This window comes from Trachemys scripta, chromosome 9 (assembly GCF_013100865.1).
Source record: "Trachemys scripta elegans isolate TJP31775 chromosome 9, CAS_Tse_1.0, whole genome shotgun sequence".
NCBI lineage: Eukaryota > Metazoa > Chordata > Testudines > Emydidae > Trachemys > Trachemys scripta.
In genome coordinates, this window is record NC_048306.1 from 4,581,295 (window position 1) to 4,597,688 (window position 16,394).

The 16,394-nt window shown below is 38.1% G+C and overlaps 1 protein-coding gene and 2 non-coding genes across 4 annotated transcripts; all 3 read right to left on the minus strand.

The window, feature by feature from the left end:
- Positions 1 to 1,534: 1,534 nt before the first annotated feature.
- On the minus strand, positions 1,535 to 16,386 carry LOC117882722 (protein FAM122A-like). 2 transcript variants are annotated; one of them, XM_034781442.1, is made up of 10 exons: positions 16,371 to 16,386; positions 15,009 to 15,087; positions 13,062 to 13,118; positions 12,584 to 12,627; positions 12,451 to 12,505; positions 12,145 to 12,246; positions 10,609 to 10,697; positions 9,806 to 9,867; positions 4,823 to 4,919; positions 1,535 to 3,558 (listed from the first exon to the last, which is right to left on the minus strand). In XM_034781442.1, the coding sequence occupies exons 2-10, from the start codon at positions 15,024 to 15,026 to the stop codon at positions 3,408 to 3,410; spliced, it is 675 nt and encodes a 224-aa protein (XP_034637333.1). In that variant the 5' UTR covers positions 15,027 to 15,087; positions 16,371 to 16,386; the 3' UTR covers positions 1,535 to 3,407. The 2 variants fall into 2 exon arrangements, with proteins under 2 accessions (XP_034637333.1, XP_034637332.1); XM_034781441.1 differs by having other exon boundaries at positions 9,806 to 9,870.
- On the minus strand, positions 3,640 to 3,790 carry LOC117883477. Its single transcript, XR_004647294.1, has one exon. It is a non-coding gene; the product is annotated as a small nucleolar RNA U109 (small nucleolar RNA).
- On the minus strand, positions 6,562 to 6,690 carry LOC117883478. Its single transcript, XR_004647295.1, has one exon. It is a non-coding gene; the product is annotated as a small nucleolar RNA U109 (small nucleolar RNA).
- Positions 16,387 to 16,394: the final 8 nt, after the last annotated feature.

Below are 16,394 nucleotides of genomic sequence, written 5' to 3' on the forward strand. Positions count from 1 at the left end.
CAAGTTAGCTGTACTAGCCCCTCAGATCATCCACCTACACCCTTCCTGGCAACTCCATAAAAAAGTAATTTTGTATTAAAGTTGCATAATCCTTTTATGAAGTTACTAGCCCCTCAGATAGTAACTTCATAAAAGGATTATGCAACTTTAATACAAAATTACTTTTTTATGGAGTTGCCAGGAAGGGTGTAGGTGGATGATATTCCTTCAGGGAAAAGAGGATCCCTCATCTTTGCCTTTGCATGATAAATGGATTGGTGGTTGGCTCTACAAGACGCGTAACAATTTGCATCTGCACACTAGTGAACATGAAGCAGCTGATTCCACCTTATCTATAGACACAACAGAAAAACTTTTGTCCCAATCCTGCAGTGAGATTTGCTCAAGTAAACCTACACAGAGCTCCATAGCTTTAATAAAGGCTCTGAGGGCAAAGGAGTCTGCCCACACAGCTCTCAGGTACGACTGAAATCAGACTTTCTGAAAAATATTTAAATGTGAAACATGCTGGTTAGTGCTTGGACATATTTCAGTTTAGTCAGTGACTAACTCTTCTCCCTTCAGTGTTTCTACACTATGCAGCAGCAGGATTCATTTGTCTTCTGCATGGTAAGACTTTCTTTCAGTAACTCTAGCTAACCCCTGACCATTCTAAGTATGGATGATAATACAGAAAATAAGGTATGCCACATATGCAGTACTCTATATTTGTTTGTTTTCCTTACTCCCTTTGGCTGTCTAGAGCTGGGTTAACAGTTTGGGGTATCCTTTCTTTAGCAGCGTTAGAGTACAACTTATTCAAAATTGGTTCATAACTGGATGTGTATATGCTGGTCACTCATATGCAATTTATTCTAAAGTCTATTTCAAAGAAAGATTGATATGTCTAGTTGTAAAAGGAAGTGGTTTTACATACAGCTAGTTGTGTGAAACAAATTTGAGTGTCTGAGACGAGGCCTGTCAGGACCACAAGATGACATGTATTATCAAACAAGTGGACAGTATCTTAGCACAGTTTTAGTGAGCAGTAGAGACCTCCAAAGAGTGGAGAACAGCCAGACCATTTAAAAAAAAAATGGTAACAAAATTGAATAGTTGTGCATTTGTTTTATGAAGATTACATTCTACAAAGGCCAGCATTTTATGACTCCCCACTACTAACAAAAACAGAAATCTTGAATACAATCACTTGTACAGAGAGATTAGTCAGCCAACCCCCCCGCGCCCCCCCACTAGCTGTGTTCTCAGCTATAAGAAAGCATGCAGAAGCTTTATTGTTTTGCTAGTGCTTGTGCAGATTTCGAAGTCAGTCATAGTACCAATAAACGCATGGGATCATGAAATGGGGCAATGATACGTTGTACTTTCACAGACTATTGATCAATACTTTGCAAAATGTCAAAACAGCCTTGCACAGTATTAACGGATAAAAATTCATTCAGTTAAAGCCAAAACGCAAGAAATAGCACTGTGCATATACAAATGTTAACATTGAATACTGTAGAGCTCATTTAAAAATGGCACCACTGGACAATATTTTACAATATGCACATTTATTTGAGGCAGGGAAACTAATGCTCCACAAGTGAAGTGATAATACAGATAAGTGCCTCTATTGGCCATTTATGGTACTTAGTACAATTTAAAACAAACACTTGAAAAGTAAAATGCTATGTAGGACAGGTCTATTGGAAACTAAACCTCTTTAGAGTGGAAAAAATATGGTGCTCCCTCCCCATTCTTAGCCAGACAGTATTGCCGGAGACTGTGCTCATCTTTAAAGCACACTTACTTTAAATTCAGTGCTATTTTCTTTCAGAAATCCGAAGTTGTACTTTTAGATAACAAAAGCATGTGTGTTACCTTACAAACATTCAAAACTGGAAGCTTATGATTCTGGCAGACAATGTTGCATATTAAATAGAAACCAACCAGCAATTATTACTGAACATAAAAAACCTTATTCAATCATAAAAAAATACTATAATTCATCACCACAGACTTTTTTACATAGTTTATAAATAATAAATAACAGTAGATTACAAATGGATTTATTTTAGCCCAGTTAGGTCTTCTTAAAAAGTATACTATTGTATTACCTCAGACTGACCAAGGTACTGTATCAAGACTACTACTCAAATGTAACTCCTTAAATGGTATGCAGAGCTAGTATCCAATCCAACCTTAAAGCCTTTCCCTAGAAATTAAAGTTAATTTAGTGGCCTGCCCTCTGTAAGGCAGACAAAGGCATAAAGCTATACAGCAGCTGTGACGGGAACACATACACTGCTACCTTACAGAATACTTGGAACTCTCCATAGCACCTCCCAATGGAAGAAACACCTTGAAAAAGAGCAAGCACTAAGAGAAAGCAGCACTGAAGACCGCATCTGGTAAGCACTCTACAAGCAAAGTCCTTTGCCCACCCACCAGTTTTACATTCTTTAATTTTAACAATGTCCCCTAAGGCACGAAAATACCTATGGCCTCAATGCCACAGGAGACATTGATGGCACCATGCACATTCTTCTTTCCTCAGTAGTTTAAGTAACTTAGTTACTTGCACCATGCATTTTAAATCAAGGCAGGGATTATTTCTCCTTGGCCAAATATTTATGAATATTTACCCTATTCCATAGAATCTCCTGGATGAAGGGTGTGGGGAGAGAACTATGCAGTTATGTTAACCATGTTTCACACAGGGTATTTGTATTTTCCCTATTGATAAATATGCTAGTCACCCTAGAAACGTCTGTGTTTTGTTTTAAACACAACAACTTCCAGAACCATAGTGTTCAACTGCAATGACGCAATTACCAGTAGCACTAGAGACAGCCAAGCATTTCTTCCCCTTTGGTGGGAGAAATGGCTGGGGACAGCTGCAACTACAGAGTGGGGGAAATAATTTTACTTTGAGTTAGTGGGAGAAATTAGATATTTACCCCTAACCAGAAATTGTTTATGAAATAATCTAATTTACTACTAAAAAGCATCTGTCAAAGAATAAATGAGTATTTCCAGACATCTCTGCAACCACCACGTGTTTCTCCAGACAAAGTGACCATGACAGTAACAGTACACATATTTTCCTAAAAATAACACTCATATTGTAAAAAGATGCCTATTCAGGAATCAAAAGGTTTTTTCTTTAAAACAAAGTTAGTATAAACTGAACAGACATCTTGTTTGTAAAATAATCAAAACCAGACATTAATATGGTCTAAAGTGTCCATTAAGGCTAAATCAAAACCATCGGGAAGAGTTGTCAAGAAATAAGATTACATTAATTTCCATTAGTATTTTAATCCTCATGTGAAAGATTCTCAAGGATCGGAATTCTTCATTTCTCTGTAGAAATGTACAGCAAGGAAACAGCACAGCCAAACACTGAGTCAGAACAGATTAATTCACTTAGGTGAGAGATCATCCATCAAAATGAATGAAGAGCATGAGTTTGAGCATGTTACTGGAGATTCTGTGGTAATGCTGCCTTTAGCCAGTGAATCAGAGGAAGAACCAATACTGCTACTACTCCTATCGAGAATATCTGAAGACAAACTGAAGACAAAGGAAAATGGTTACTTAAGAATATGTGAACTATGAATTGGCATACCAAGTTAATGCACTTTAAAAAAAAAAATATGTAGGAGAGACATACTACCACTCAGCCTTTACTGCAAGACTGGCAGCCCTGAAGACTCCTTATTTTCCTCTAGCATGTTATGGATACATTCATGCTCCTTAAGGGAAAGAGGAGCAGAATTTTTTTTTTTTTTTTTTTAACATGCATTATAAATTGACACCAAAACTTCAACCAGCTGTAGAATAGAAAAGTCAGTTAATAGAAGTAGTGCCTTTAACAATTATAAGGGAAAGAAGGAAATTTTCTGATGAAGATTCCAACGATGCAGCTATTTTGATGCCACTGATTAGGCAGTTTGCTCTCAAATACATCATTCAAAGCGGGATCTTGCAAAATAGTTTTTTCTCATGAAGAAAGTTCTCCCACACTTGAATTTTAAAGGCTATCATGATTCCAGATTTTTATTTGCAAACCGGCACTTCATAACTGTTGAAAAATGCCACAATTCTCGCTTATTCTAGGTGGCTTTCCAATTCTACAAAACTTGGGAAGAAGTTTGTTATTTTAGAACCACTTAATTTATCTGATGTCTCTCCTTGGAAAGAGACAAGACTCAAGCCAGACAAGTCACCTTCCTGTTTATATGAAATAGACATTAGACAGAGATACATCAATAAAATGTGAATGACATATCAATAGAATCTTAACTGTGGAATATCATCATAAGAATTTGGCTTCATGTCAACTACTGGCCTCTGGGAATGCCCAGGAGATGTGGTACTGTACTAGAATTACACAAATATTCTGCTCACTATACCATTCTGGAACAGCAGGGCACCTAGCACGTGAGGCAGACAGCAAATTATAGTCAATATTGAGTGATTTCTGCTTTGAGGGGAAGTATGGACACCACAGAACAATAATTTAATTTACTATGAAGCATCTGGCATGTGAGCAGCAAGGATTCCCTGCCTATTCCAGGTATCAAAAAAGGTTCATGTGAGATGTTTAGATGTGACCACAAAGAGTGAATCACTTATGGGCAGCTTGTCAAATCAGCCAAACAGCAAGCAAGAAAACTTTAATTCCAGAGAGTTGGGGAACCTTTACGTAGTTTCTACTAGTCTGTAAATGCAAGTTATTTAGCACAAGTTAAAATTCCTCTGAAAAACCAAGGTGCTGAGGATTTCTAAATGACCTCCGCTTTGGCTTTTCAGTGTTTATAATACAATATTTTACCATGAACTGAAATCTGTCAGATGTGTAACATCAGGAGAAAGCATGTTGGTAGTTCCTTGGAAAAGTCTCTTTGGCTGACTTTCAGTTTCCATTTCACCTGAGAAAAGTAATTAACAGTCAAACTTGTTTGATTCTGTGAAATATCTTCAGCAGCATAATTTCAAAGTTCTTTCTATCCAAGACTATTTTGGGTGTCCCATACAGTAAGTAATTACATGCAAAACATCTTGCACTGTGATCTCGTCAGATCTCTAATTCAGCCAGGTCAGAGCTTGGTAAGAGCCCTAACACTCCTAAAGCTACAGGAAGTGATTTGATTATTCAGTCCACCCGCTGAGTCTGTACTGAACTAATGCTTCAACATTGTTTAAGGGACACAATGCTGCACTGAAAGTGCAGCAAAACAAAGGTTCTGGTCATTCAAGATCTCACAGCACTTTTCATAAGAGTTGGGATCTAGAACCAGTGTCTTGCCAAATTCAAACTCGGATTTCATTCTGCCTATATCAACTCCTTTTGCAGTTTCATTTGCATACTGTATTCTTCATTCCCTGCCCTGAAGTAATATGTAGTATTTCACTGTGCTATTAAATAGGTGCTGGGTTCCAACCCAGAAGTGAGCACTCTGCAGTGTTTGTTGAAATGTTGAATAGCAGTTTGCCTCTTGTGCAGTATCTCATACTCAATATTTTAAAAGGTTATTTGTCAGAGATGTTAAGCTTAAATTGTTATATATTTAGAATTATATAGCTTGTATATGCTTTAAACATGTTTTTAAAAGCAATATAAATGTCAAATGTAAGTGAGTTAAAAAGGACTCGTTTTTACAGCCAGTTGTATAACTTGTTTAAAACTGGGCTGCTATACGGACCAGTTTCCTGCTTTAGTAAATGGAAATATATGAACTTGGAGCTTCTGGCCATCCGCATATCGTTCTCTTAAATTAAATATTTAAGAGCAGGCAATCGCTCCCATTTTGTTCACTTAAAAATAAAATCTATTGTCACAATATCAGTAACTTTGAAAACTTTAAACAGAACGTGTCCGTTTTGGACCCAAGAACGCCCTTCTGGATATTAAGACCAATATTGACAAGCATGAAAGCACACACACAAAGCCTAACACAAAAAACATTTGGCACAACACCTGATCATTTCTCCTTCCTCACTGCGAGACAGATTACGTCCTCACCCCCATATAAACCCATTGACTTCTTTGGGATTGTAAGTATGAAAGGCAGAATTGGGTCCTATATGTTTAGTATATTATACCAGTGGTGGGCAGCCTGCGGCCTATCAGGGTAACCCGCTGGCAGGCCGTCAGACCCTCCATTTACATTTGCACGGCCGCCTGCAGCTCCCAGTGGCTGCGGTTTGCTGTTCCTGGCCAATGGGAGCTGCAGGAAGCAGCTTGGGTGCAAATGTAAATGAAAGGTCTGACGGGCCACAGCTTGCCCGCCACTGTCTTGAACTGGGTATCATCCCACAGTTTATTTATCAGTTTCTTATACAAAGTTCAGTTATCTGATACTTTAGTATTTTTCAGTTTCTTTTTTATTGCCAGGTTCATGAGATTTTTCAGATGTAGTTTAATTCACTGTCTGCCAGCAAAAAGTGTATTTGAAATTTGGGGACTACTTTTTCAGCTTCCAGTTAACTTATAGCAGTTCTAGTGCCAGCTTGGGGAACTAACTGAAAGGCTTCACATTAAAAACATACTATAAATGAACTTTGTGTACATAATGTAGGAGAAATACACTACCACTCAGCCTTTACTCCAAGACTGGCAGCCCTGAAAACTCATTTTCTGTAGCATGCAAGGAATGTTCATTCTCCTTTGATGAAATAATGATGGCTTCCATCATGCAGATTGAAGCTAAAGAACACAGATGTAAAATACTCTGGATCCTCACACAAACTGAGAAGAAAAAGGTCAGACAACTCTTTCAAGAAATGTGAAATTCTACAGGAAGGCTGCATAGTAACATGTATCGTTTTTACCACTAGAAGATATTTTAACAGCTAGCAACATTTCACTGTTGTACAATATAACACTTTGATATGCAGAGTCTTTCCTATTAGGGATTGTTTCAGTTTATGGCTATGACTAAACATGTTACCATGTAATAACTGCAGACTAAGAACCACTAAGCAATTTAAGAGTTTAAAATTAAAGAAACAAGAATTATGTATTTCAGGAGGATATGAAGGAATTAGGTGTAGTTAGGGTGACATTTATGATTAAGGACTATTCATAATTAAGGCTAAGATTCTGTCGGATATTTTTAGTAAGTCAGGGACAGGTCACAGCTTCTGTGAGTTTTTCTTTTTTGCCCATGACCTGTCGGTCACAGCTTCTGTGAGTTTTTCTTTTTTGCCCATGACCTGTCCCTGACTTTTACTAAAAATATCCATGACAAAGTGGGGATCTGCATCTGCAGGTCCCCACACTGCTTAAAGTGGGGCAGTTGGGCGGTGGCTAGGGTCCCCCACAGCAGCTGCTAGAGGCCACCGGGGAACCCAACAGCTCCCTGACGGAGACCCTGCAGCTCCCAACCACCACAGGCTGAAGACACGGAGGTCGCTGGAAGTCATGGATTTTGTGACTTCCGCGACCAAATCATAGTCTTATTCCTAATTCAAACTGGTTTGTGTTTCCAGTAGAAGAGCAAACTCACATTCCAAAAAGCACCAAAGTGGAGTGGGGAATGGGAAACCTGGCTCCTGCTTGGACTTTACTTGTACTGTGCTTTTGCTTTAAGTGGTCCACTCTAATGTATTTTGGCATCTTACATTCAGTGAGTTTCACTATAGGTGCTAAACGCTGCTTCACATTCCCCCTCAAAACTAGATAAGTGGCATCTGGAGCAAAGGTAGGGTTGTTGTTTTTTTTAAATCAAATTTGAAATAAATTGGACCTGATTTGACCGATTAGAAGGAGGTCAATTTTGCCACTTAAAAAAAGAAAAAAAAAAAAAAGCAAACAATGAATTTCACAATTTCATAAATACACACTTAGGGAGAATAAAAGGAGATGTCACTGGTATGGTTGAGTAAGGAAAGATCAACAGAATTGGATGGGAGTAGATGGAGAAATACTTGCTACATAAGTATTGATAAATTAGTTTTTTTAATCCCTCAGTTAATGCAGTGTCCATTAATAATAGTATGGAAAATTTTTCTAAATTTTACTTCAAACACCATCATATTTCTGGTTCAGAAATGCAGATTCTTAAAGGGAAAACACTATCATGTACTCTATGCTACTTCCATCCCTCTAATTCTCAAAAATATTAATCTTTTGAACTTTCATAGTATAGAACAAACATTTGGTATAAAATTTCAAAGATATTCAGTAAAGATATAAAAAGGAATACTTCTAGAATTAGAATAAACTTTCAAAATGTATCACTATACAATGCATTTCCTTCAGAACATCATTTATGGAAGCATAAATGCTTATTTAGTTCTAATATAACAAAGATGGTTAAATACAGAGAGCGCCACAGTACTGTAGTAATCCCAGAATACAGGGCAGACACCAATTTTAATAACTATTTAAATCATCAAGCCAGAAACCTTGATTTAAATAACTGAGTTTTATGATGTTTTGCATTTGTACTTTTGTTATTTTCTTAAGGGCAGGCTAATTCTCATTAGTTGGTATCCACTGAACCATGGGGATCTGCAACTAAATATAGCTTTTTATATTAAATTTGGTATTTCTTTTTGCTAACCAGAAGGATACTCTATATTTAAGCAATTATATAGCTGAATTTATTTTTTTCAGGTTACATTTTATGCTAAATGCATAATTCATAAATTTCTATTTACTAGATTAACTTTTTACTTGTGGTTTGTGTCAAGATCTATTTGGCTAGAAATTCAAATTCTATTAAATGCATAAAACCAGCATTTTTAAAAATAAGACTACCTTAAAATGTTGGCTATATAAGAGAAAAATCAAAACATGTTTTGTATTTAACACTAACTAATTTATTAAAACAAAGGAAGTGTTATCTGTAGTTAGTGACTTGAATTGATTGGTTGGTTGGTTGTGGTCACGATGTCCTTCAAGAGTTTAGAACTGGTAGACCTCATGCTCTCTCACATACTTTTTGTTCATAGAGTGGAAGAGAGAAACAAGCTTTCCTACTTTTTCAATTCCCAATTAGTTTCTTAACTTTGAATGAAGTAGTAACTGAACTGGATGAATAAGCTAAAAAGAAGAAAATATTCTCTTTATACCCTCAGAAGAGCCAGTCCAAACCTAGCTTAATACTTAGACTCTGGCTCCAGGTGCTTAACCTGACTTCCACCAGTTCATGGTATAACTGTCTTTAAAACGTGGCAGCAAACATGTACAGCTTAATAATTTTCGTATTTAATTTAAATGGTGTTAGAGTATAAAGTAGCCTTGTAAAGCATAGGGTTGTCGATTTCAAGTTTAATTTTAAATAGGTTTATTTTAAAGACATAAGCCTGTATTTAATTTAAATCAAAATCCAATTTTGATTTTTTAAAATGTTTTGATCCACCCTGCCAGAGAATCTAAGAGAGCCTCACAGAAGATGAAGCATATTTATCTTAGAATCAGTCTTATTTTTTAGCCACAGGAAGCTGTAAATTGATTGCCCATCTAGCATAGATTTTGATTTACATCTGATTTTTAGAAGCCAATCTTTCCAGTCTCCAGCCCATTTTTATTACTAGTCAAAGGTGAAAAACATTCCAAGTTTTAAATAGTAAATACAAGTGACTAGTCAGATTTATAAATTAATGTATAGTGTTTTAGGCAAGCCCTTTTGTTTTATTTTACAGCTGGAAGTCTGGATTGGTAAATTCCAATACATCATGGAGGAGCGTGCACTATATTTTGAGGAAAGGCGACTGCTTAGCTTAACATTAGGATTTAAGGGCAGAAAGTCTATCTAGTGACTACAATTCACAACATCTCTAAAATATCAGAAGTATTTAAACATACCTTTCCTTTTAATGGGACCAAGAACACTGGGCCTGATACAATTGATTGGACTCTGACTCCTCCTGCTAAAAGAGCCAAGACTGGTATCAATACATTCTAAAAAATTTAAGCTTGAACAAAATGTTTTACATACTAAACCAATATACAATCACATTTTAAAAACTGAATTCCTGTTTTAAAAACAGTTCTGTGCAGTTCAAACACTTAGGCAATTGGGAGTCTGATACTGTAGTTAAACAGAAAAGTTAACTTTTGAAAGGTGTTGTGTTTCCTTAGAGAAGGATATCTACCAAATGATCTTTGGTAGGCCATTTAATTTATCTTTACTTATGGAAAGTCAGCCTCATTTTATCCATTTGTAAGTTAGATATAATACTGCTTGTATACATCTGGGGGGTTTAAAGATTCTCTATGAAGGACCCAGTCTAATCTAAATTTAAAAAGAGAATTCAAACAACGCTAGCATTCAACTTCCTCTTGCAAAGTTTAACGTTCAAAGATTTTGGGGGTGTGGGGCGCAATGGTGGAGTCTCTAATTTCAACATCAGGGCAGTTTAAAAAAAGCTCTAAAGATGACCTGTTGACAAAATATTGAAAGGAAACTTCAGCCACCTTTTAAAGCAGGACAAAACTAGAACCATCCAGAAGTCACTTTATTAATGGATTCTAGTTGAGATCACAAATGAAAATTGCTTCAAACCAATTTCCAGGCCTGCATTTTAACACTGAACTGTCTTAAACTGCCAGACTACTATTGAAACTAGGTCAGTATGCATTTGTTACTTTGAGACAATTTGACTTACTTTGAGAATCGCCTTGTCGGACTAGGAATAGGACTTGGAGGTAATCCATTACTACTCACAAACATTTGTAAGGATGGTGAAAAACATTGCTGGGAAAAGAATTACACAGTAAAATACTTCTGCAACTTCCTTTTTAAGTAATCAATACTTTTTCCCACCCCAACCAAAACCCCCAGTGAAAGTAACAAGGCCAACAATACAATAACCTACTGGAAGCTTTAACAGGAAATTAAAACCAAATCCAAGAGCTCTGTAAAACTGAATTTACAAAATATTCTAAAAGCATCACTTCATTCAAATTAACAGTCAAAATACTTCAAAATAAAAACTCTGAAATCAAAAGTTAAGACAGAGAAAGAAGCATGTTATCCAAATAGGATTTGGTCCCTGTTCTGCCCTTCTTTCTAAAAGCATCAGTTCAGAGGACTATATTAATCTTTAAACCATGCTCCAAAAACCAACCCATGCTTATTTAAAATACTCCATATATTTTTCTCGTATTGAAAAAAATTGTAACATGAATTTGGCAACACAGAGTTTGACTCTTTGCATCCATTCTGTGCTCCTGCAGCTGAACTCAGCCCAAGGAGCTGCATGCACACTGATGTTTGTCAAGTTTGCTTTGAGACAGTTGTAATCCTCCCCGTACAAACACTACTATCCAGACAAACAGCCATCACATACACCAGCACTGCTTAGAGCAGGTTTCCCTGACAGTGGTAAAAATATTGTGGCTGTTCTACACTAGCAATAGTGTGAGTGCTAACATTGGTTGAGCTTCCATGATACAGTAACCACGGAAGAATGTGATTAACTTTAATAAAGACAAGGCCAAGAAGTAAACATGGTTGCTGATGTCCACCTCAACCTCTATCGGATTCTCACTGGGGGGAAAAAAAGTGGTGCTATGGGGAGGGTCTTTGTCTCCACTCCACCCTTCCCGGGTCTGAAATGAAGAGACCCAGGAACAACGCAGACTAAAGGGAAAGGGCCATCCATTTAAACTTAACATGGCCACAGTTGAACTCCTAATCTTTCCTCCCAAAAAGGCTCCAAAGACCCCAAGCTGCCACTGCTGACACCATCACCTTTCCCAGCACTCAGATCTGTAAATTGGGATCTTGGACTCCTCCCTCTCTCTCCTCCATACATATACAGCTTGTATCCAAATCTTGCTGCTTCCTCCACAGTATTTCTAAGATCCATCCTTTTCTTTCTGTTTAGACAGCTTAAGATCTCATCCAGGCCTTCAACTTGATTACCACAGCCGCCTCCCTAGCATCTTCCCTCCCCAAAGCACACAAAATGCAGCTGCTGAAGTCACTCAGCATGGTGAAGGAACCAGCAGGTCAGATTTTGCAGGCTTAGTAGTAAGTTTTAGATATTGAGAAAAGTCAACAGTAGTTAGATTTAACAATGGTTATAGACTTTTTTCTTTAAAAACAGTAAATTAGTTTGGGGAGTTTAAAAAAAATCCTTTGCAATTTATCTTAATCTGAAATTTGTGTTTTCTTTCTTGTTCTTCATTTATCCTACCTTCCCTATTCCTCGGGTGGGTGAAGGTGCTGGGGAAACTGGGATGAAGTCTATTCTCTTTGGAGAGGAAGATTTCTCGGACTTGTCCAAGTCATTGTCACTCTGTAAATACAAAATTTAAGCTGACATAGTACGTTGCCTTACAACCTGAGCCACAACATTTCAATGGCCAAATCAGTGGAGCAACTAGAACACTAAACTTATGTTTTCTAAAATTATTTCCCAAGTTATTTCTACTTTTTCCTTAAATCCAATGGTTAAGTGTAGAAGTAGAATAAAAAATTTAAACATCTGTAAAGAGATTACCAGACTCAAGCTTTCCTCCCATGACTGGCTTATCTGCATTGCTGTTTGCACTTCCCTAAAACACAAAAAATCCCATCAGTGGCTACAAAGATGACAAGTCTGGCTACTTTTTTATTTAGTTTGTCACACTCACCTTTCATGTGCTGTTTCTCTGTTCATTAAATCCACTCCTTCCTCCTGCAGAAGATAAGCGCTATAAGCTTTGCAACAATATTTAGTTCATCATGGTACTCAAAGCTGAATGAACTCTTCCTAGTTCAGTCATCTGCCTTTAGAATTTAAACAAGCAGGAGTAACACTCCAGAAGAAAAGGCCTGTCATCCATCCCAACTCACCACTTCTCCCTGTTCATCCCAGAGCCCCATATCTAGATCATAACAATAGCTTGATAAGTGCTGAAGCACTTCAATATGAAGAAAGAACAAGCCCTGGGAGGACACCACTCCAGACTGTAGGTGACACTGTAGGTTAGGGGATGAAACAGAGCTAAACTGATCTAATGGAGAAGGAATGCCAGCAGTGTCATTTCCATATCAAATACTGCATGAAGAGAAGGAAAAGTTAAATGTTTTGATAAAATATCACATCTGAAGTAGAATAATGCAATTTACCCTTCTGATTTGATGAAGTCTGCTGCTAGGGATTCGAATTGGAGATGATGACAGCAACTAGAAAAGAGTAAACATCCACTTCTCAATCATAAATCAGTAGTCTGCATACAGCCTATTCTCAGTCACCTATGTTCTCTTTAAATTAGAATTAAGATAGCCAAGTGTCAATAAGTGCTCAGAACTCAGACCACATTGTAGTAAGATGATAGTTGACCTTGGTAAGAAGAGAGCACTAGCTATTGAGAAAGGTGGGGCACTGCAATAAGAATGTGAGCACGAGTTAGAATTGTGGTTCTCAACCAGGGTTATGCATATCCCTGGGGGTACGCAGATGTCTTTCAGGGGGTACACCAACCCATCTAGATATTTGCCTAGTTTTACAACAGGCTACATAAAAAGCACTAGCCAAGTCAGTACAAACTAAAAAGTTTCATACAGACAATGACTTGTTTATACGGCACTATGGACTATACACTGAAATGTAAGTACAATATTTATATTCTAATTGATTTATTCTATAATATGGCAAAAATGAGAAAGTATGCAATTTCAGTAACAGTGTGCTGTGACATTTATATTTTTACGTCTGATTTTGTAAGCAAGTAGTTTTTAAGTGAGTAGTACGCAAGACAAATCAGACTTCTGAAAAGGGTCCAGTAGTCTGAAAAGGTTGAGAGCTACTGAGTTAGAACATTACAAAATTAACTTTGTACTTAAAAGTGGTAAGATTTTGTTCACAAACCTTAAACCCAATAATTTATCTCAGATAATCTATAGAGACGAAGTCAAATCAAATGGTATCACAAATTTTCAGACGTGCCAGTGGGAAAAGTTGTAGGGAATTTAAATATTGGAAATAGCCCTTTGCAGTAAACTTAACCCCTTTGGGGCAAAGGCTGTCTTGTAGCTAGGTCTGTACAGCACATAGATCTAATCGAGGGCTTTGGGCATTATCATAAAATAAGTATTTACTATGATTACTAACAATATTAAGCATAGGGCAGACAGTGAAGTGACAGCTCCATAACTAAAAGTTTAGAACCAGAATTCTGTCACTCTTTTCCTAGGTTGAATGCAAGACAGAGGCAATAGATATTTTATAGATTTTTAGGACCTTTTGAGTCCCATAACCTCTCTAAAGAACCAAGACCTAATCTTTACTTCCAGGCTCCGCTCCAAAGCCCTGGAGCAGCTCCAGAGCAGTGGAGCTGTAGGTTTTTGCTTGGAGCACAGCTCCAAAGCCCTGTTTACTTCCTATAAAAACAGGAAAAAGAAAATGATTTTAGCTGAAAAACAGTAATGATATTTTCCGTGATTTGTCCAAGTTAACAACTGACTGGGAAACACGTAAGAGTGACCTACAAACTTCTTTGAAAAGTGAAATAAATTACAGGACTGTATGCTGAAAGCCCTAAACAGTAATGAGTAGAGTAACATTCAGCATATGAATTACTTTAAAATTACCTTCTCTTAATCTGATCCTGTGAAGCCAGCTGTCCACCTCTAGCTCTAGTCACCCTACCAGAGGGTCAAGTAAATGGAAGGTTTTTGGGGTGTTGTTTTTTAGACACAGTTCAACTGTTCAAGGTTATTTTAAAATGAGACTGCAATTACTCTTTCCCACAGGCAAATTCCATGCATTGAGCTTTGAGACCAGAAGAGATGCTGGGTTCCACTCTGTTATGGTATCCCAACTACAGGCAATTTTAACCAAAACAAAAAGACAGGGTATTAATCAGTAATACGCTTTGTGAGGTATCCTGCTTACATCTAGAAAATGTCTTATTTTTCAGAGGAAATGTGCAAGTAATTAAAAGAAATCCATTTTCCAGCCAGGAGGTCCATAAGAATATTTCAGTACAGCTTTAAATGAAGTTTAAACTTTTTATTTCCCCTCACTCAATTACACATTGTTGAGGTGTGAACACTGTGTTTAAGATTACTTACCATACTGTGACGGTTCATAACCGTTGTACTGTTCCTGCGGGTTCGCAACACATAAGGCTGAAAAACCTGTGAATTATCACTGAAAGAGATTACAATAGTTACTTTAACTTAAGGCACACATCAGTTATACAATCTTTTTGTATTACATTTTTCAAGATACTGACATTTTCCCATTTTAATTGGAGTATTACTTCAAAAACTAAAGGTAAGGGCATGGGGGATACTAGCATGTCATCTTTGAAGAGCTAGACTCAAGTTTCTCTCTAGCTGAGTGAAATTAGTGGTCTCATTCTACTTTTCAGTATCTGAAACGCTAGTGTTTTTTGTTAAACTGCTCAGGGGCCTTTTGTAGACACCCATCTTCCTTAAGTCTTAAAAAAAAAAAAAAACAGCTACAGATATAATCTTCAGAAAAGGTTTGGTTACACATTTCTAATTACGGTGTGGTATTCAGCAGATCAGTCCCCAGGACTGAGATTAGCAAGCAGACGCTAGGCTGGGACTCACACTCTTACTTCCCCCAACTAGGGTTTATACAAAAGGTTTAAAGAGGTTACAGTTAAACTGAGCCTAACCTACGTGGAGAACCTGGGGAATTATATGGAATTAGTTGTCCATAAGCAGCAACAAAAAGTGAAGCAACTACTGACAGTATGGAAGGGGAGTGCCTGCCTTGCTTGCTCATCCAAAGGCTTAGTGCACCCCACAAAAACACCGTATAATTGGCCCATTTCAGGGCTAGCCCAAAGCATTATGGAACTCCTGATTGCACAGCGCACTGCATCATGGTTGGGAGGAGCCACTTGTGGACATTCTCCTAGCTGGAGACTGTACTCAAGCTGGAATAAGGATCAGTTGAATAAGCATCAAGACGGGCTGATGGATCCATTAGATCCATCCCCTCACCTGACGGGAGGGAAGCAACCATCAAAACCCATAGCTTCCTCTCAAACATGGAGAAGACAAGCCACTGGATGGTAGGAAGATGCCACGGCAGGGCCCCCATCTCACCTGAGACCGGGACTGAGCACACGCCAGGCCAAAGTCGCTCAACCCGAGTTTATGGATTATAGATACGAGGGAGGGGGCGGCTACTGCACCCCCCCGGCTTGAAGTGGTTTACATCGTATATAGCGTTTGGTTCAATGGCTCTCAGCACCCCCACCATATAAATTGTTCCAGTGCCGTTGCTATGGACTGCGGGGGTGGGAGGGCCACTAGGCCCGGGTCTCTCACCTCAGCCCGGGGATGAGGGGGGGGCGGGCCCGGGTCTCTCCCCTCAGCCCGGGGAAGGGGGGGGGGCAGGCCCGGGTCTCTCACCTCAGCCCGGGGATGAGGGGGGGGCAGGCCCGGGTCTCTCACCTCAGCCCGGGGATGAGGGGGGGG

What these genes read in the sequence shown, in the direction of transcription:
- LOC117882722 (XM_034781441.1), bottom strand. An exon ending in TGGTCCCATTAAAAGGAAAG is followed by an intron (nt 4,920 to 9,805) that starts GTATGTTTAAAT and finishes TACTTTTCTCAG; the next exon opens with GTGAAATGGAAACTGAAAGT. An exon ending in CTGACAGATTTCAGTTCATG is followed by an intron (nt 3,559 to 4,822) that starts GTAAAATATTGT and finishes CTTTGTCTTCAG; the next exon opens with TTTGTCTTCAGATATTCTCG.